Raw genomic sequence first — 20,851 nt, forward strand, 5'->3', positions numbered from 1 at the left:
AATATGAGATTAGATAGGTAAGAGTCAGTGCAAACAAATCAGTGGCTCAGAATACCAAAGAAAACCTTACAGATGTGTGAAATGCTGTTAGCAAAAATGGTACAGCAGCAATGTCTTGGAATCTGAATATGTTGACAGCATTTGGCAAGGCAATCAGCCAATTTGAGTCATTTCTCTACAACAAAATATTAAGAATGACTGTAGAAGTTTTTCTTCATATGAGATTACTAGGCTAATGGTTTAAGAGCCCTTACAAGCCTAGCCAATATAACCCAATTTTACCCAATATACAGCCCTTATGGACAAGAGGATGACATGGATTTGTGCCTGTGCATTGAGTATCTTACAGATTGCCCTTGTCCATAGGGGACATAGGTACTACCCCAGGTGTGAATTTGTGATTCCCCATCCATTGATCCAAACTGCATTTGAAGAGGACCAGGATAGGGCTCTGCTTAATGTGAATAGGAAACCTGTTCCAAAGAAGGGGAGTCTCTGAGACACATATCTGTCTCTCCAGCACATTTTGTTTGAGTCGCTGACTAAGTTTAGATCCCCAGATCAGGTGACCCTCATGCTGTTTGACTTGCAGATGTGTACCAGTTCCACCAGGGCTGGATTTGTGAGTGCCTTGAAAGACAGGCATAAGTCAACCCTTAATAGTCGATAGGAGACAGAGTAAAAGGATAGGGCTTTTAGTCTACCTGCATAATTCATGTTGTTTACACCCTGTGTTTTCTTTGTAAGGAACCTCTGTGGTCACTCTAGCTACTGTAAGTGCCTAGTCAAATATATGCCAAATGGCAGATTTTACCCAATTATTGGTCTAATGAGAGCTGAGTACAGCTGGATTATAATTCCCTCGGATCTGGATGTCATACCTTTATGTATAAATTGTGCCAAATAAAAAGATTTCCTCACCAAAATGGACACATGGTGGTCAAAGTTCAGGCTACTATCTACATGTGTACCTAGATCTCTCACCTCTGAGTCTACCTTAAGGGGTGTTTTATTGATGTTGTAATTTGCAGAGGTATTTTACTTCCCTAAGGGTATGGTCATGCATTTTTTTGCATTTAGTTTTGGGCATGATTCTGACACGAGTGATTTGATAGATCTATTCCATCCTGAAGGACATATACATCATTGGGAGAATCCAATGACTGCTCTCAGCTTGCAGTCACTGACAAACTTTATAATCCACAGTTCTTCCACATTAGCCTTAATTACACAGGAATATATTCAGAACAGGAATGGTCCCAGTACTGAGCCCTGCCCACACCACTAGTAACTAGTTTCTTGCTGGATCTGGATTTACCCACTTTAACCACATATGCCCTGTCTATGAACCAATTGGTTATCTGTCATAGGGATTTTTGCCCAGTTATGTGAGTTTATTTATAATACCTGAGCAGGGAATTGTGTCAAATGCCCTGGCCAGGTCAAGGTAGGTGGTATGTACAGTTTTACCCTCATCCATGGCCTTACTGACTTTCTCGAAGAAATCCACCAGATTCAGTAGACATGAACTGCCCTTGAAAAACTGAACTGGGTCGGGTCCAGTGTTTGGAGATCTCCCATGTCATTATTTATCAGGTCCATGATAATTCTTTCTATGGCCTTACATATAAGACTAGTCAAACGTATAGGTCTGCAATTTCCTGGGTTAGTAGATGGTCCCACTTGATGCAGATGGATCATTGTTGCTTCCTTCACTCAGGGAGTCACGACCAGAGCTTGTAATTTTTACAGACTTTGAGCCTTATCAGAAAAGCCAAAGATCCAGAAATTCCCTGTGTATTTAAGTATCACTCAAGAAACAAATTAACCAATGAAATAAATGTGAAATGTGCAGCCTAGATAATTTAAGTGTCTACCTGCCACATAGAAAAAAAAAAACACTAGGGATTTCTTAAAACAGAAAAATGAAATAGAGCAGGTAAAAGAAAAAGCAACTTTATCAGTTTAAGTAACTCACAAACAAAAAAATGCAGGTTTACTTTCCTCACCCAGCAGGAAGTCACCAACAGTGCTTGTAGCTTTTGCAGACTTTCAATCTCATCAGAAAAGACAAAGACCCCAAAATTCACTGTGTATTTAAGTATCACTCAACAAACAAATTAACCAATGAAAAAAAAAATGTGAAATGTGTAGGCTAGATTATTTGTCTATCTTCCCCATGGAACAAAAACACTAGGCCAAGCAGATTTCTTAAAACAGAAAACAAAATGGAGCAGGTAAAATAGAAAAGCAGCTCTATCAGATTAAACAACTCAGAGACAACAATATAGGTTTACTTTCCTCATCCAGCAGGGAGTCACCTTACTTGCTTGCAGTTTTTTTGCATGCTTTGAGTCTTATCAGAAAAGACAAAGACCCAGAAATTCCCTATGTATTTAAGTATCATTCAAGAAACAGATTAACCAATGAAAAAATGTGAAATGTGCAGCCTAGATAATTAAAATGTTTATCTGCCACATACAACAAAAACACCAGACCAAGCAGATTTCTTAAAACAGAAAACAAAATGGAGCAGGTAAAACAGAAAGCAGCTCTATCAGTTTAAGCAACTCACAGACAATATATATATATATATATATATATATATATATATATATATATATATGGGTCTACTACCAGAGATTGAAATTACACTATTTTGCAATCCAATAGTAGATGCCCACTAACGTGAAAGTGCACTTCACCGAAACTGCACTTTTGCGAACACCACTTGAGCAAATGGTTACGGACCTTAGGGTTAGGGCTTGGGTTAAGGATAATGGATAGCTAGTATGGCTATCCATTATCCTTAACCCAAGCCCTAACCCTAAGGTCCATATCTATCATACCACAGTGGAGGAAATTGTATGTCCTCCATGGTGCAGTCACGGACCTATGTCCTCCACTGTGGTGTGGTGGTAGTCATGGACCTTAGATGTGTTAAGGATAGGGATAGTAGGGCTATCCACATCCCCCAAGCTCCACCCCTACCCTATGGTCCATCCTCCTACCGACCACAGTGGAGGACATTGCCCATTTGTTCTAGTGGTGTTCGGAAGTGCAGTGCACTTTCAGTGAAGTACACTTTTGCATTAGTGGGCATCTACTACTGGATTTTGGAAATCTCCGGTAGTAGACCACTGTATATATATATCTATATATATAGTGTTATATATATATATATATATATATATATATATATATATATATATATATATATATACATATACATATAATTACTTTCCTCACCCAGGAGGGAGTCAGCAACACTGCTTGTAGTTTTGCAGGCTTTCAGTCTTGTCAGACAATACAAAGACCCAGAAATCCCATGTGTGTTTAAGTATCACTGAGAAAACAAAATTAACCAATGAAAAAAACATGTGAAATGTGCAGCCTAGATAATTTAAGTGTCTATCTGCCTCATAGAACAAAAACACCAGGCCAAGCAGATTTCTTAAAACAAAAAACAAAATGCAGCAGGTAAAACAGCAAGCATCTCTATCAGATTAAGCAGCTCACAGACAAAAAATATAGGTTTACTTTCCTCACCCAGCAGAGAGTTACCAACAGTGCATGTACGCTTTTTTCCAGCTTTGAGTCTTATCAGAAAAGACAAAGACCCAGAAATTCCCTGTGTATTTAAATATCACTCAAGAAACAGATTAACCAATAGAAAAAATGTGAAATGTGCAGCCTAGATAATTAAAATGTTTATCTGCCACATACAACAAAAACACCAGACCAAGCAGATTTCTTAAAACAGAAAACAAAATGGAGCAGGTAAAACAGAAAGCAGCTCTATCAGTTTAAGCAACTCACAGACAATATATATATATATATATATATATATATATATATATATATATATATGGGTCTACTACCAGAGATTGAAATTACACTATTTTGCAATCCAATAGTAGATGCCCACTAACGTGAAAGTGCACTTCACCAAAACTGCACTTTTGCAAACACCACTTGAGCAAATGGTTACGGACCTTAGGGTTAGGGCTTGGGTTAAGGATAATGGATAGCTAGTATGGCTATCCATTATCCTTAACCCAAGCCCTAACCCTAAGGTCCATATCTATCATACCACAGTGGAGGAAATTGTATGTCCTCCATGGTGCAGTAGTCACGGACCTATGTCCTCCACTGTGGTGTGGTAGTCATGGACCTTAGGGTTAGGGCTTGGGTTAAGGATAGTGGATAGCTAGTAGGGCTATCCACTATCCTTAACCCAAGCCCTAACCCTATGGTCCATGGCTACCGCACCACAGTGGAGGACATTGCCCATTTGTTCTAGTGGTGTTCGCGAAAGTGCACTTTCAGTGAAGTACACTTTTGCATTAGTGGGCATCTACTACTGGATTTTGAAATAGTGTAATTTCAATCTCCGGTAGTAGACCCATGTATATATGTATATATATATATATATATATATATATATATATATATATATATATATATACATATACATATAATTACTTTCCTCACCCAGGAGGGAGTCACCAACACTGCTTGTAGTTTTTGCAGGCTTTCAGTCTTGTCAGACAATACAAAGACCCAGAAATCCCATGTGTGTTTAAGTATCACTGAGAAAACAAAATTAACCAATGAAAAAAAACATGTGAAATGTGCAGCCTAGATAATTTAAGTGTCTATCTGCCTCATAGAACAAAAACACCAGGCCAAGCAGATTTCTTAAAACAAAAAACAAAATGCAGCAGGTAAAACAGCAAGCATCTCTATCAGATTAAGCAGCTCACAGACAAAAAATATAGGTTTACTTTCCTCACCCAGCAGAGAGTTACCAACAGTGCATGTACGTTTTTTTCCAGCTTTGAGTCTTATCAGAAAAGACAAAGACCCAGAAATTCCCTGTGTATTTAAATATCACTCAAGAAACAGATTAACCAATAGAAAAAATGTGAAATGTGCAGCCTAGATAATTTAAGTGTCTATCTGCCACTTAGAATAAAAACACCAGCACAGATCTCTTAAAACAGAAAATGAAATGGAGCAGATAAAACAGAAAGCAGTTCTGTTAGTTTAAGCAGCTCGCAAACAAAAAATAAAGGTTTAATTTTCTCACCCTGCAGGAAGTCACCAACAGTGCTTGTAGTTTTTGCAGGCTTTCAGTCTCATCAGAAACGACAAAGACCCAGAGATTACCTGTGTTTTTAAGTATCACTCAAGAAACAAATTAACCCATGAAAAAACATGTGAAATGTGCAACCTAGATAACTTGTGTCTATCTCCCACAAAGAACAAAAACAACAGGCCAAGCAGATTTCTTAAAACAGAAAACAAAATGGAGCAGGTAAAACAGAAAGCAGCTCTAGCAGTTTAAGCAATTCAAAGACAAAAAATATAGGTTTACTTTCCTCACCCAGCAAGGAGTCACCAACAGTGCTTGTGTTTTTTGTAGGCTTTGAGTCTTGACTTTAGGCTTTCTCCAGTTAATAACTCACAGCTACTATTTAGTGGGCACACTGCTGCTGAAGAAAACATTTTACTCCAGTCTGAAGTTGTGTTGCCCTGTTGATGATACTAAACTTTGTTTGCCCTTGTTTAGCCATAGTTAAATATTTAAATATGCTCACATCTAGTTTTTTTGGTTGAATGATATTTAGGTTTTGGGATTCTTGCATAGCCAGTGCTACAAGTGGTAGACAAGTAGTGTGCACTCTCTGATGTGAGCAATGAAAGCATGACTAAGGATAGTCTTCAACTGAAAGAACTATTAAATCAAGCCATTCCTAGTTCTTAGAGACAATAAAGTATTTATTAGTAACAGTATAAACACAATCCACATGTAATGTTAAACAGCCAGTTAAGTGTTGCAGCTTCAGAAATAGTGATTATGCTGCTAATTTAAAATTTTATTGCAAGTGCCAGTAAGAACTATAAAAGCTCTTGTTATAGATATAGAAGATTCACAGGCGCACGGTTTCTATGTGTTCCTGCTCAATTTCATCTGTGTACATAGCTGATGCATTTACTATTGGTAGACACAAGGTGCACAGGCATGAAGGAATCTAGTTAGAATTCAATGCCATGTATAACTTCTTCCAAACTGACAATTTCCAATAAAATGAATAATTTTGCTAGTTTTCTAAATATATAAATGCAGTTAGTTGTTAAGTTGTTTATTCCTGACCATTCTAAACATAATTTACAAGCTGTTGTATAATATGCATGGCACTTAAAACCAGAGCCGGATCATGGTCAAGTGGAGCCCTAGGCAAAGTAATAGATTTCCCCACCCCCAACACACACACACACACACACACACACATACACAAAAAACAACCAATCCAGTGTCTCATTAATTGGCCATTTCTCCCCAGTTACCATAAACACTGCTGAAACCTATTGGTATGCAACTATTTTCTCCTTTATGTCTACAATGATTACATATATTTAAATTTAATTTAAAACTTTTACACTGATAGCCATTTGCTAAACAAAACAACACAGTCTCACAATAAAAATAAACTTCGCATGAACAGTAAACTTCTCTGCCTTTGAAACTCAAATTAATTGAAATAGTATTGCAAGCCACATTTAAAGAAAATGTATTTGGCCAGTGGTGGATTACATTTATCTTTTGGCTGTTTTCAAGCCATATGCCTTTTGCACACATTTTTAGGACATGCATACATACATGCATTCTTTGATTCACCTTACTGATTGTATTAAATTATATTTCTTGTATTATATAGCAACACTTGATAGAGTGTGTTTTAAATTTCTAGTTTTGAACATTTTCAACCATAAAAGGCCACTCAAACCTCTGTCATTACAATCCATCAATATCATTTTCAACCATAAAAGGCCACTCAGACTTCTGTCATTACAATCCACCAATATCAGTCAATATGTACAATCTTTGCAGAAGTAAACGCCATCTGAATAATTCCACATTAAACAGATATGTGACTAATGAAGAGGTTGCTGCTGGCAAACAACTTTATATTTCAGTGTTTCATCTATAAATTCACACTGCCTGCTATCCTTGAAGAATAAACTGCCAATGTTACATTAAAAAAATTGGTAAGCTGGGAATATCACAATAGGGAATGGATGGCAAACTAACAGATTCATAGTTACTAGGTATCTCATCCAAATAAGGACAAACTCAGGACTGCAGCACTCCATCCCACCTTAAAGTACACCACAGCATCAGCAATCCACCTACAGGCAAGTATGGTACCCATTGTGCTACTAGCACTGCTTTCATCTTCCATAGCACAAACAGCTGCACGTTGAAAACAGACTTAGCATGATAAGCAGTAATTTATTTCTTAAATTGAAACTCACAGTTCCATGAAAATGCACTCAAACACAAAATTCCTTGAAAATGCACTCAAATTCACAATTCCCTTGATCTACAATTGCTTGTAAACACACTGAAACAAATGAACTGAAACTGAATTCCTTGAAAATGCACTGAAACCCAGCAACAGCAATGAGTATGGTGCTGCACACATGCAGGAATGTAAATCTGTGATGCACGCACATATGCAGATAGAATTCTTAAAGAAGAAAGCCCTTAAAGAAGGCATATTATTTATTTTTTTAATTAAAAAATAAATGTTATGGCAGCCCCCCCCCCCCCAAACCAGCAGGCCCCTCTACAGCATCAGGCCCAATGTGAATGCCTAGGTCACCTAGTGCTGGCTCCAGCTCTGCTGAAAATATCAAGAAAAAACAAAGTTACAGACAAAATGGCTGATTAAGTAGAATAGCTTTCTGATATAATGTCTCCACAAAATAATCAGAAGTACAGTACATATGCAACAGAGAGGAAGGCAGTGGGAGAATACTATTAGGATGAAGAAATGAATGACCACTGGGGTATTGTAATGCCAACTTGTACAGAATAGTAGGTATTTTTGTCATCTGTATATATTCTTTTAAGGGTAAGATTCAGACTTGGAACAAGTTTTGATAATTTAGTTCTACACCTATTGATCTACTCAGCAGAAGAAAGAAAACACACTTTTGAGTGTAGCAGTGTACTAGTGTTTATTTATTTTTTGTTACTTACCAGTCTATTGCATGTGCATGTCTGTTTGCATGTAATATAACAAAAGTTCTGTTATTTGAAAAATGCAGACATTTTAACACTTTTTTTTCTCTTACATTGCCTCTTATAGCAAATCAAAGTCTCTGACCAACACCTTCAACATTCCAGACACTTCAGTTCCTCGGCAAAGTCTTAGCCAAGATGAGGTGAAAGCAGAGACCATTCGCAACCTGAGGAAATCATTTGCCAGCCTCTTTTCTGACTAAAATGACCAGTGGCAGTTCCATGAATTACAGTGCAATCCAAAACCCTTTTCTCCTAACTATAAGCCTTTCTACCCACAAAACTTCCCTTTAAAACTGCGGCTGGTCATATTTGTATATAATCCATATCCCATTGTTAACAATGAAGAGTGACCACCACGTGCAGCAATAGTGTGTCTGAAAGGGATCGCATGCATACCTATTAAGCCCCCATCCTAACAGTTTTACCTTTAGCCTGGGCATTTGTATGCACCAAATAAAACACTCCTCTGCCATCCCTAGAAATCTTTCTGTAGCATGTGTGCCACGTACAGTTGTGTGAATTTGTATTGGTGGAAATGATATGTTGTGAGTGTCAAATGAAATTGGCTTGCTTCACTTTATTTTTTTAATCCAAGAGAATAGAAGAATCTCTACTGCCTAAGCTATTCTACATTTGATAGTGCAAGTAAGTGAGTAACAGCTTAACTTTCATCTTGGCTAGCACTTTAGTTGTCATTTAGAACAGTCACTTTCACTCAAGAGTTCCAAAGCATAGTCTGAAAAGCTACCCTAATTAATGCTAGGTCTTAGCACCAGGCCATAGCAGGCTCTTTCCATTCACAACACAGCACTTACAGCAGCTGCACGTGACTTAAAACATAGCTTTAATCTTTGATTGCCACTGTATCCCAATAACATTAGCCCTCAGGAGCAGTTTTAAGGTTAGGCAATCTTAGTGGTCACATAGGTTGCCCACAATTGGGGTGGGGGCACACGTTTTCCAAGACAAGTGCAGAAGCATGGAAAACACTCACCTACAATGAGGAAAATGGATGTAAACTTACCTAGAGCTCTATACATTCAAAGGCCAGTGCTATATGCTGCCTTTCCCTTGTAACCTAGGTTACAGCTTCTCTCAACTGGAGTTCTTGAACCTGCTGTATTTCAAGCAATCAAGCCCTTACTTGCTAAATGTCTGTGCCTCAGCAGTCATGTTACCAGCCACTGCTCAAATATAGGCATGTCTCAGAATCCTTATTAAGTTTCATTATTGTAATGAATGAATGAATGATATATACTTATCAAGAGGAACAGAGACAAACAAATGATATTACTGGGGCTTCTGTTGAGTTGAGTAGATCTGAAAATAACTGATAAGGTAGACAGACAGAGGGCTACATGCACTCAGCTGAAGTGTGTAAAGGCAGAATGGGCATTCAGTCACCTAGGCGCATATTAAATAAATGTCAGGCACCTACAGCTCTGTGATAATAACATTGTATGCAAATGTTGGGCAGGGGTTCATGAAATGTATTACTTATATCACCCATAACTGCTTAAGTCCATGAGTGGAAATGGAAAATCTGCATGGTCCTAGCCATAAATAATTTATATATAGATATAGATATATACTGTATATATAAGTTAGGAGAGTAGTCAGAAAGATTTATAAGAACTCAACATTTAATGCATTTGTGCCTCAGTTTGGGTGACATCTACTACCCTCCCCTCAGTTTATAACAAATATCTCAATGCTTTTGTGTTCTCAGAGTATGAATAGAAAGAAATGTTAAGAAAGTATCTGTCAAAAGTAGCTTTCCTTTCAGTAATATAGACTGTAACTTCCAAATGGAGCTGCTCTCCCTACTTCTGTACTATGCAAACAAAGTTAAGCGTAAGCTACTTCAAGAAAGAAACACTGGAACACAGATACATGTTTACAAGAGCAGGTATGAGTGTTTAAAGAACATTACAGATTAGTTCACATATTGTTGTTACTGTTGTACATTCATTTCTTTATATAGTGGAATGAAAAATGCATAATTGTAATCTGTTTTTGAATTCATGTTACCAGAAAACTATTTTAGTCAAAGCCACATTGCTTGTCACACTTCAAACAGTTCAACAAGCAGCAAGTCAAATATTTAAATCAATACTGAAGGCAATATCACTACCACTTTTCAATGGATGATGGTATACTGGTTTATTAATGTCTTGTAGTTTCAAAAAGGAAATGGCAAATCATACCTTTAATATGCCATTGTGGAAAGGACCTAAGATCAATATGCAGCATTTAGGTGTTTAAAAGAGAAAAGAGAAGAAATAATAGGTTTTGAGTCTAATATTTGAGATGTCAGTGAAAATGTTACTAGCTATATATTCTGCTTACATACAACTGATAACAGGACAAAATCCATATCCAAAAATTGCAGTGTCAATCAAATAATTCTTGAATAAAGATGTAATCATGGGTTATCAAAAAGAGTATCAGCAAAGGGAATATTCAATTATGGATATATTTGAGTGTTTTTTTAATGAAGACACATTTTCATTGCTTGCACATTACGTCAAACATGTTTCAATGATAATCCTCCTTATGAAAGTTAAGGTTATGCATCTAGGACCCAACATTGGGCTAGAATACATATTAGCTTATACAGCTGATAATTTAAACATTTTAAGACACCGAGTACCATTGTACAGACATGAATCACGCTCAAAGATGGCAATGATTAAGTTAGAGGATGAAAACCAAAGCGTTTGTCATTTGGAAGAGGTAATATTCTCTTTTTAAGGATGGTATGACGCTTGCGGAAGAGGAATCTGTAGTACAACAACTGGCAAAAAGGGAAGGGAGGTAGATTTATCCACTGAGAATAGGGTGTGTGCTAGACATAATCAAAGCCCATGGGTATCTCTGTTAGGGGGAATCACGTGTAAGGTGTACAAAAGTAATATTTGTGACAAAAAAAATTAATTCTCGTGTCTGTTAAATATTGTAGAATGTTACTGTGACACTCTAAATATGGCATCTTGCTGTCTTGTTTTTGTTTTTTTTTCCCATGGGGAGGTCACATTACTTCAAGCCATTATATCTATAGAAACTGCTTAATTTTGTTTATGCACTATGTTTAAAACCTACAAGGACTCGACAAAACAAGCAAAAATGTAAGTCTCAGCTATTACAGTGGATACTACTCTGTGTTCTGATGACATCTGCTCATTTATTACATGATGTAGATGTTTTCACACCTAAGTATAAATCCAAGCTTGAAAACACTTGCAGTGCAGACTTCTCAGCTGTGCCCTCATGTCAGCCTTGTAAATGCTATTGCCTCCCTTCTTACAACAGTCCATTCTGTCATATGAATATATAGATCAAAGCAAAAGAAAAAAAAAAGCAGGGTCCACTACTCCAGCTGTGAAACACAGAAAGCACTTCCAGTCTGCCTGTCCAGTCAGCCAATACCACCTTTGTGTAAGCCATGTCTTTGACTTCTTGCCCTGGTTCCTATTTCTTTATCTCGTTCCTTATTATGTTGTTACTTTCTAATTCATTCTAACTTCTCATTCCTGAATTATTGATGTACATCTTAAAAGATGATATGCAGTGTATGCTATCAAAAAGCTTCAAAGAGAAATATTTTAATAACAAACTGTGTATTTAGCAGAACGTTGTGCTCCACATTATCTATCACAGATAAATGAATGAAAACAAAGCATTCAGCTGTCCAGTGTATTCTAAAAATGGACTACTATCTAAAAAGTAATTAAGCACTGCAGCAATAAAATATTTTATGAAACAATTTCTCAAAACAATGAGCTTTAATAATGATACCCAATAATTCCTGCTGCTCAGTTAACAAACATAATCTAACTACATGTAGGCATTTATTTCTGAAAGACCCATCTGCTTGTCATGAGTCTATTCAGATAATACTGGTCCCATCCTAGGAAGAGTGAGCTTGTGTCGAGTAACTAGGAATGCAGGGTGGTAAAGTCCTCATATATCATACCTTCAAAGAAAGACTCTTACTCAGAAGGATGTCACTTACTGTCCTGTTTTTCAAATTAACCCCAAGTTTGTACAACGTGACTACATTAAACTTTAAGGAGAGGTAGATCAACCATATACTAGTCAAACTTTTAAAAAACTAAAAAATGTTGAAGTGAAACGCATTAATTACAGACCCTGTAAAGGCAGTTAGGCATGTTGACATATATAGAAATGAGATCACAGAATATGTCATTTTCAAGGTTGTTTATCATGAATATTAATAAATTTAGACTGGACACTGAGACAGCCAAATCAGTTTCAGCAAATAAAATAGGAGTAGTAATTATTTAAATCCTGAGAGACGTAATGAAGATGCAACTCACACATGGTTTGGAGGGACTGGCATATTTCACAGAGCATAACACTGCTGTGGAACAGACTCCCCCCCCTCCAGCCACATAAAAAAGTTTATCCCTGTCCATCTTCAAGTGTAACTTAGATCTACGGATGCAAAACAGAAACGTTACTCCAGGACTGCCTGTTGTACTACTAATGGACAGAGGCAGCTCCTAAATGCATTATCCCATGCATGCAACCTTTCAAATTATCTATGACATGATCCCAGTTATTCTCATTAGGGGGTATTATATAATTATCGACCATGGGATGGGTAAGGCCAATCTATAACCAAATGGGATAGGTTATTTTGAGCACACAAAAAAATGAAGTTGGCTTGGTTTAAAAAGACCCACAGGGGCAGCTAGCCTAGTACTTGCCTATGAACCTCAGCTAGTTAACTCTTTAAAACAACTTCAGTGGTATTATATAAAATAAAGGGGGAATGCTGTTGGGAGTAATAAGAATACAACTTATGCCACAGCTAGTTAAGACATTCAGACCGTCTCAGCACAATATATTATAAAAGCAGATTGCTGGTTTGTTTTTTTCTGTAGCTTCTTATGTATGATTAAAAAAAACTCTTGTGATGTGTGTCTGATCATTGGCTCAACCAGGGAGCTTAGCTGTATTTCAAATTTCCTGATTTTTCTTGTCCAAACCTTTGGCACCAAAACAAAATGTTTGTAATATAGTGATGCTCAGAACATAGCAAACTCTTGAACTCTAGACTCTCTTACATTTACAGATGGATTTTTTTAGACGTAAACTAATTAAATATACTTTTATTTAACTGTTGAAGTATTGCACATCCTTATAATATATACCATAGACACAGCTCTGCCACTTAATAAACTAAAAGATAAGCTAAACAAAGGACAATGCTGTGCTATGCAATTTTAAAAGGTATGAGCAATAAAAATAATCCTGAGAAATTATAATGAATTAGAGAAACCTCTAATGATTGTCTTTGTCTTACAGGTATAAAATCCCAAATGATTTCCTACTGCCCTCTATATGGAGAAATGTTTTCCTGATTGGCTGACCAGGCTGAAGTCAACAGGTCCCTGTTTGGACTGTTGGCAAGATCAGAGCCCTTCCAAATGAAAGGGAATTTTTGTAAACAGATCCTTTATAAGGCTGACATTTTATGACCTTCCCTTTTTCTTTAAGTAATTCTGGTGGTCCATAATCCCTGAGTGTGCAGTATATAGTGTGACGCAGTGTCCTGCTGTGTGGAATGTAGTGTGCTGTTTGAGGCTTGCCTTTTGTCACCTTCTTCTCATTAGACTTGTGAACCGTACTTTGCAGATTGTGGTGGTGCAGTATGTAATCAATGAAATCTCTGTATTTACTTGTAAAAAAAAGTATTAAAAAAAGAAAAATGCAAAATGAAAAAATTCTGCATCTGTGTCTGTAAATGTGGAATAGATATGGAATTACACAAATGAACATGATCTTTAAAGAATAAACTATGAAAAATATCAATTCATATGTTTCACTCTTTTACATTATTTCTGCTTTGCATGTTGATTCTTGAAAAAGTAATTTGAATTTTTAATCTACAACAGCAACTTTCCGAACATGTATGCTAATACTATCATAAAAAATGTATGTAATTCATTCAATCTTATTTTTGTCTTTACATGCTTGTGAAAGCATTACATCTTTGTAACCCAAAGCCTTCTGTTATGGGAGCCCCTAATCCATAAACATTATTGTTTGTTTCATAGGAGGTTACTAGGCTAACGGCCCCAGGGTACTTACAAGTATAGCCAAGTTCAACCCATGTTCCCAAGGGTGTCTGGTTCAAGCAAACACTAAAATCACCACCTATTGCCCCTGTCCAAGAGGGACACAGGTGGAACCCCTGAGGTGAATTTCCAGTTACCCATCCAGTTGTCCAAATTACACTTAAATAGGGCCAGCGAGGGGCTTTGTTTAACATGACTAGGAAGCTTGTTCCAAAGGTGGGGCAACCTCTGTGAGACAAATCTCTCACTCCAGCAAGTTCTGTTGATGTCACATACCAGGTTAAGGTCCTTTGAGCGAGTGACCCATGTGCCATTTGACTTGTGAATGCGCAGCATTTGCATTAAAGCTGGGTCAGAGATTGCTCTATATGCAAAGCAAAGTCACCTCTAGACAGTCGGTATGACAGAGTAAAGTGACAATGATTTCAGTCTGTATGCATAAGACAGATCTTGAAGACCCTGAATTTTCTTTGTAAGGAACATTTGTGGTCTCTCCAGGTGCTGGAGATGCTTGGAAAGCAACATACCAAAGGGAGCATTGTACTCTATTATTGGCCTGATGAGGGAAGAGTACAGGGGGGTTATAACCACTTTTTTCTGGAGGCAATGCCCTTACTTATAAGATGAGCAATATAAAATGCCCTTCTCACCACTGTGGAGACATGGTGATCGAAGTTAAGGTTGTTGTCAACCTGTGTGCCAAGATCTCTCACCACTGACTGTGTGCTTAGGGTATTGCTATCGATGTGGTAGTTTGCAGGAACATCACCCTTGCTGAAGGGGATGATAATGCATTTTTGTATTGTTTAACACAATGACATTAGCACCAGTCATTAGTCTGCTTAACACCTTCTTGTAGGATGTTGACATCACTGGGGGTTTCACTGATCACTCCCAGTTTGCAGTCATCAGCCACAGTCCTTTAGTTTTAGCCTGTACTTCAGAGAAATAGATTCCAAACAGTAGGGATCCCAGAACTGATCCCTATGGAACACCACTGGTTATGGGTCTGCTGGAGGAGGTGGACTCCCCTATTTTGACCCTATGAGTTCTATCAGTAAGCCAGTTTTCTTCCAGGCTTCCAGACTGAACTCTTATCCACAGCCACAGATCACTGCCCACTAAGTCAGTAAACATATAAGCCATTCCTTGTTCTCATGCAGCTTTAATTATGTATCTTCTACACAATATCAGAAGAGATTACAGTGACACACTAGCCTATATATATATATATATAAACACACACACACACACACTGTAATGACTAGCCAGGCTTAGTTGGAGAGGGCCCCCCAATGCTAATGTTGCTGAAACCATCTTTTCACAGAAGGACAGCAGTCATTAATGGCTCAGCCATTCATACTCTAGCTAGCCCTCTGAAGTCAATTCTTGAACCTAAGTCACTGATATCAAAAACAGAAATCCAAGAGGTGCTTTGTCGAGCCATAGGGAATATATTCATCTCATGAAGAAGTCATTTGAAAGCATTTTTTTTTTTTTGCTTTTTCTTTTAAATTTCACATGACTATGTATATTGTGCAAATATACTACAATGGAACGAATAACTGATCTGTACTGAAGAGAGTAAGTCACTGCTCATACAGAATGTGTAACCAACTTTTGACACACAACCCAATGCATTATGCACTTTTATTTGTAACATTATCTAAGAAAAGTTTGTACATTATTTTCTGTAATAGGTCTAGTGGCTGAAAAGTATCAGAGGATGAGAATACCCACAATAACTACCACTTTAAAATTCATACATATTCACAGTCATAGAGTACACAATGAGACATGCTTTCAAATTATGAGTACAGCAGACAGTCTCCATCAATAAGGGTAAAGGATAAACAGAAGGAGATCTTTGTAACTTCTTTTTATATTTGTGTTTTTTTTTTTTTTTATCTTGCCCAGGGGCTTTGACTTCACTAAATCTTCAGAGGTTCACAAAACTTACATTTGGTGGAATGTTTTAGATAATTTATGAACAAAAGACTTATGAGATTATCAGTCTTCTCACTTTATCATCTATCTAATTGCAAATACTGTAAAAAAAACAGAGTTGAATCTTCAGAGTGGAAAACTCGACTTTATCAGAATCCAGTTTTCCCTACAAAGATGTAGAAAATTGCACCAAATCATGCAGAATTGGACAGCAATGTAGGCCAGGAAGGTCCATGATCTAACACGGAAACCAGTGTTTACTCTGGACAGAGGACTATAGGGATGCATGTAACTGACACTTCTTAAGTACATTTGTGTTGTCCCTGCTAAAGCAAGAGGATTAAAGTGCCATGCTTCTGATGTGATGTGAACTTAAAATATAATTAACAGTTATCAGTGGTGCTTCCAACAGAGCTGTGTGCAGTGAATTTTCTGACACACTATTGCCTATGATAGTGGACATTTAATGAGTACTATTAGTGACAGCTAGCTGCTTACCTCATCATCATCATAAACCCCCTTTTTTCATTTGCTATATGGGGTCAGTGTGTCGTGTTAACTGACACCATCTCTCTCGATTCAGTGCCACACTCCAGCCTTCTTCCACATTCATGCCTGACTTTTACAGATCCTCTCTCATACAATCCATCCACCTCTTTGCTGGATGCCCTTGTTACCTCTTACCTTCTTCCTGTCTGTCCCAAATCTTCTTCACAGATTGTCTTCTGCTGCTTTTCGGCACTGGGATGATGTGGGGAGTTGCCATCTGTGCCAGGAAGAGTGGAGCGGTGCAAGTGTGGCATGTGCCAGCATGGTTGGCTGGGTTTTTGTAGATGGTTTTGTGTCATTTGACTATCACACTGACTTCTACAGATGCTTGTGCTAAAAATGTATCAACAGTGTTATTATAACTGATTAAATGTATATGTTTAAACAAAGAATTCTGGAAGGGAAAAGTAGAAGTTTTTGAACTTGTTCTATAGCTTTCAGATACTGCAGTGGGTCTTAGCAAAGCTCTGAGTGTGTATTGTACCAGAATCAGGTGATCAAATGTGATGTCATTCTATAACCAGCACTGAGAGGATGGAACTCACACAGCAGCTTGTTTTGTTTTGTTTCTTTGGAACCTGATATAAAGATCTATGACACTTATCACAGTCACTTAGTTCTGTTCAGTTCAATCAGTTAGAAGCTCATCACCTTGCCTTGTGGAAGTAAACATCTCAGCATCCTATCTTGCCTTGTTGTATTAATTAAGTTAGCTAGGGAAGACAATCAGGAAATACAATGAGATTAGTTAAGTAGTGTTTTTCTGCATTTGTTTGAATCTGTCCAAATGTGTTATTTTTATTTCTCCTGTGATTGAAACTCTGGTGGTTATTTTACTTAGATATTTAGTATTCTCATGTTTTCTGTTTTATTATTTATTATTAAATATTTGTATCCCTTTTATTGTGGCTGGTCATTAGAGAATACTTTTAAAATTTTGAGAGTACTTGCATTTATTTTAGTGACACCTTGGCCACTCCAAAAAGCCTTGCTGCTTTGGTTACACTCTACCATTTCTATTAAAATTGATTTTACTCAGTATAATTAGATACCCTTGTAAGAGCCTTTGAGTGGTTGAGTGGTGGCAGAGTGGTTACCTTATAGTCTAGGCAGAGGAGACACAGCTAGTAACTCTGTGCTAGCCTTTCCCAGGAGTGTGTGTGTGTGTGTGTGTGTGTGTGTGTGTGTGAAAATCAAATAACTAGGGGTGGCTGTGTCATCTACTTGGAACTGGGACACAGTGCTCCAAATTGAGTCTCATTTGGGATCTGGAAAGGCATAGAGTCCAGTCCCAGGTCTGGAGCATGTTCCCTGTGTGCTCTTGGGGGAAACTGTGTTTGGTGCAGAGAGCTGCATCTGAAAAATACAGTGTAAATCCATTCCTTTTTTTTAGTGGCCATCCCTCACCAACATCAGTGGTGAGAATTGAGACTCCTTGATTACTGCCCCAGGGTAGAGAGGCTGTCACATGCACATTTGCCCAAACCACCATTATCTGTTCTCTGAGAACAGTTGGCATAATGGTCTTCGCCTCCCATGCCCAAGATACAAAGTTAGACCCTGACTGCTGGCCAATGCCTGTTTGGAGTTTGCATGCTCTCTCTCTGTGGGGTTCCTCTGTAAAATATGCTGAGTGTTTCCATCTCAAACTCACCAGTGAATGGAGCTGTGGGCAGTAGCAGCAGCAGCACAGACTCTACATGGTGCCAAATGGGGAAGAGTTGTATAGACCAACCCCTTTGGGCATCTACTGTGGTGCACAGTATCCTCAAGATGGGGTAACATAGATCACAGACTATGCACCAAGGCAGGCTACCTACTCAACAGTGTAAAATATGGTTCTAGATGATTTAGTCATGTTGACTAATGTAGCTGCTTATGTGTCCCAGGTTTATTCTTTTTTTTTCTATAAGAACATTTTTATTAATTTAACATGTTTATAATATATACACAAAAAGGAAAAATCCAACATCCCATATTGTTGTACAATGATAGGAATACATTGAATCATTGAGGTAATCTTCTACAATTAACACATTAAGAGTCTTGGTATTTCAATAGCAACATTTCAAGGTTTTCCTAGCCACTAAAAGTCTTAATATAATCACTTGTTTTTCAGTTTTACATAGTACTGCTGTTAAATTTAAAAATTATTTGAACATAGGAACTGAGATGGCTTTCCATTTTTTTTGTAATAACTTTTCTAGCAACTGCCAAGAGAGCCCAAAACATTTTTTGCTCTTTGGCTTTTAGAGATACAGAATGTGGAACATTCATTAATATTACTGCTCTAGTGAAAGAACAATTATCAGACCATAACCCCTTAAAAACATAATTATCTCTTCCCAATATGCATTTATTTTTTCACAGTCCATAAACATGTGTGCCCAGTCAGCTTTTACAGCTTTACTACATCTCCAACAAACTGGTCATTTTACTAAACCTAGAGATTTTATGGGGAGTAAGAAACATTCTATGTATATATTTCCACATAAAAACTTTCCAGTATAAACTTGAAGAATTTTGACTAACTGATTTAAGTAACATTCTTATAATCTACTGACTCACTCAATCCACTAATGTCTAAAAAGTTCCAGAAATTAGCATCAACATTATGATTACTATTATTATTATTATTATTATTTAACTTATAACGTGTACAAGCTTCCTTTGAAGGTCAATCTACCTTTGATGATAGCATTCGTATATTCACATAATGGAGTAATAGTGTTCTGTTCCTTTTCACTCATATTATCTACACATTAATTTAATTTCTTACTGATGGATAATATTAATTGGTTAGCATATTCATCAAACTTATATTCTTTCATTAAATATTTTGGGGACTTAGCTTTTCCTTTTTCAAAGCAATCAGACCATAATACTAATATTCCTTTTCAGTAAATTAATTTTAACACTGTTCTGTGTGTCCTTAAATCTAGAGGTGTATGCAATGGGAAAGCACAAAAATTTCTATTTTGATAATAATGGAGTTTTAAAACATAGTTCTTAACTGTTTTAAGAATGAATTCATATATATGCAGAGTCTAAAGATTGAAATTAATTTCCTTCTAAGGTAAATGTTGTTAATCAGATGAAAGGATTGTTACATTTCTAATTTATCATGATCATAAAAGTACAATAATTTTTTTTATAATCTACTCCTGAATGTTTTTTCATTGACTAGTGTAAGGTGAGTCTAACCAGAGTATAATAGAGTTAAAGATTCTACATCTGGGAGGCTAACACCACCACACTCCATAATCTTATATGATTTCTATAAACAATTCTCAGATTTTTAGGATACCCTAAGAATGATTTTAGCATTTTGACATTTCCTTTAAATGTTTTTATCAGGTATTAAAGCTATTGAATGCAATATATATGCATATGAGTCTACTTCGACCCACCAAAATTACATTTCTCTGAAATGTAATTTCATGAGTCTGTTTTTTCCGAACGTGCATTTATCCAACAATAAAATAAAATATACCACTCTTGCAGCCAATAATCCTACGACCAAAGTATAGAATCCAACATTTAATGTGTAGAAACACACAGTACAAAAAGTCACAAAGGCACAGTGAAAACACTCAAAATAAAAAATGGTCAAGCGCTTTCATCATAAGACTTCATCAGAACAATGAGAAATGTAATTCAACACTTATATACTTACACTAATCCCCATTAATTGCAGTAAACAAGTTATTAAAGTGAGAATACCTGTTTAACATAAAACCTATAACTAACATACTAGCAGTCCAAAGTTTCTAATACTAACAAATCCAGTTGGTAAACAGAACATTTATCACAATAAGTTATAATACAAACAAACAAAATGTTTAAAAAAAATATTTTAAAAAGTTGTTAAAAGCCTAAACCTGAAAAAAAAATAAAGTTTGGATGCCCTATACTTTAATTCAGGTCTTATACTAATGTGATCATTAATTCCTGGGGCTACACTGGCATTCAATCTAAACTGCCATCTCGTTTCAGCTCTAAGCAGTTTGTAGGTCCAGTCACCCCCCCCTAATATCTTTGCTGACTACCTCTAAGATACCAAAAAGAAAGGTGTGATCAGGATTCCTTTTAACATGTTTAAATAATGCATTATTTTCATCTTTCTTTGTGATACTATATAAGTGCTCAT

General features: G+C 36.8%; 1 protein-coding gene across 5 annotated transcripts in view; it reads left to right on the plus strand.

Annotated features, from left to right (window-relative positions):
• Positions 1-13,939, plus strand: part of SYN1 (synapsin I) — a 2,007,545-nt gene extending 1,993,606 nt beyond the window's left edge. For 2 of the 5 annotated variants that reach the window (XM_044080298.1, XM_044080300.1), the window contains one exon: positions 8,163-8,234. Coding sequence is in view for 2 of the 5 variants with exons in the window: in XM_044080296.1 (XP_043936231.1) it covers positions 8,163-8,298 (136 nt within the window). In the remaining 3 variants the exon portion in view is untranslated. Of the gene's footprint in view, positions 1-8,162 lie in introns of all 5 variants that reach the window. The other 3 variants (XM_044080296.1, XM_044080297.1, XM_044080299.1) reach the window with 2 other exon arrangements.
• The last annotated feature ends 6,912 nt before the right edge of the window (positions 13,940-20,851 follow it).

This window comes from Protopterus annectens, chromosome 8.part0 (genome assembly GCF_019279795.1).
Source record: "Protopterus annectens isolate FY-2018-M chromosome 8.part0, PAN1.0, whole genome shotgun sequence".
Lineage (NCBI taxonomy): Eukaryota > Metazoa > Chordata > Ceratodontiformes > Protopteridae > Protopterus > Protopterus annectens.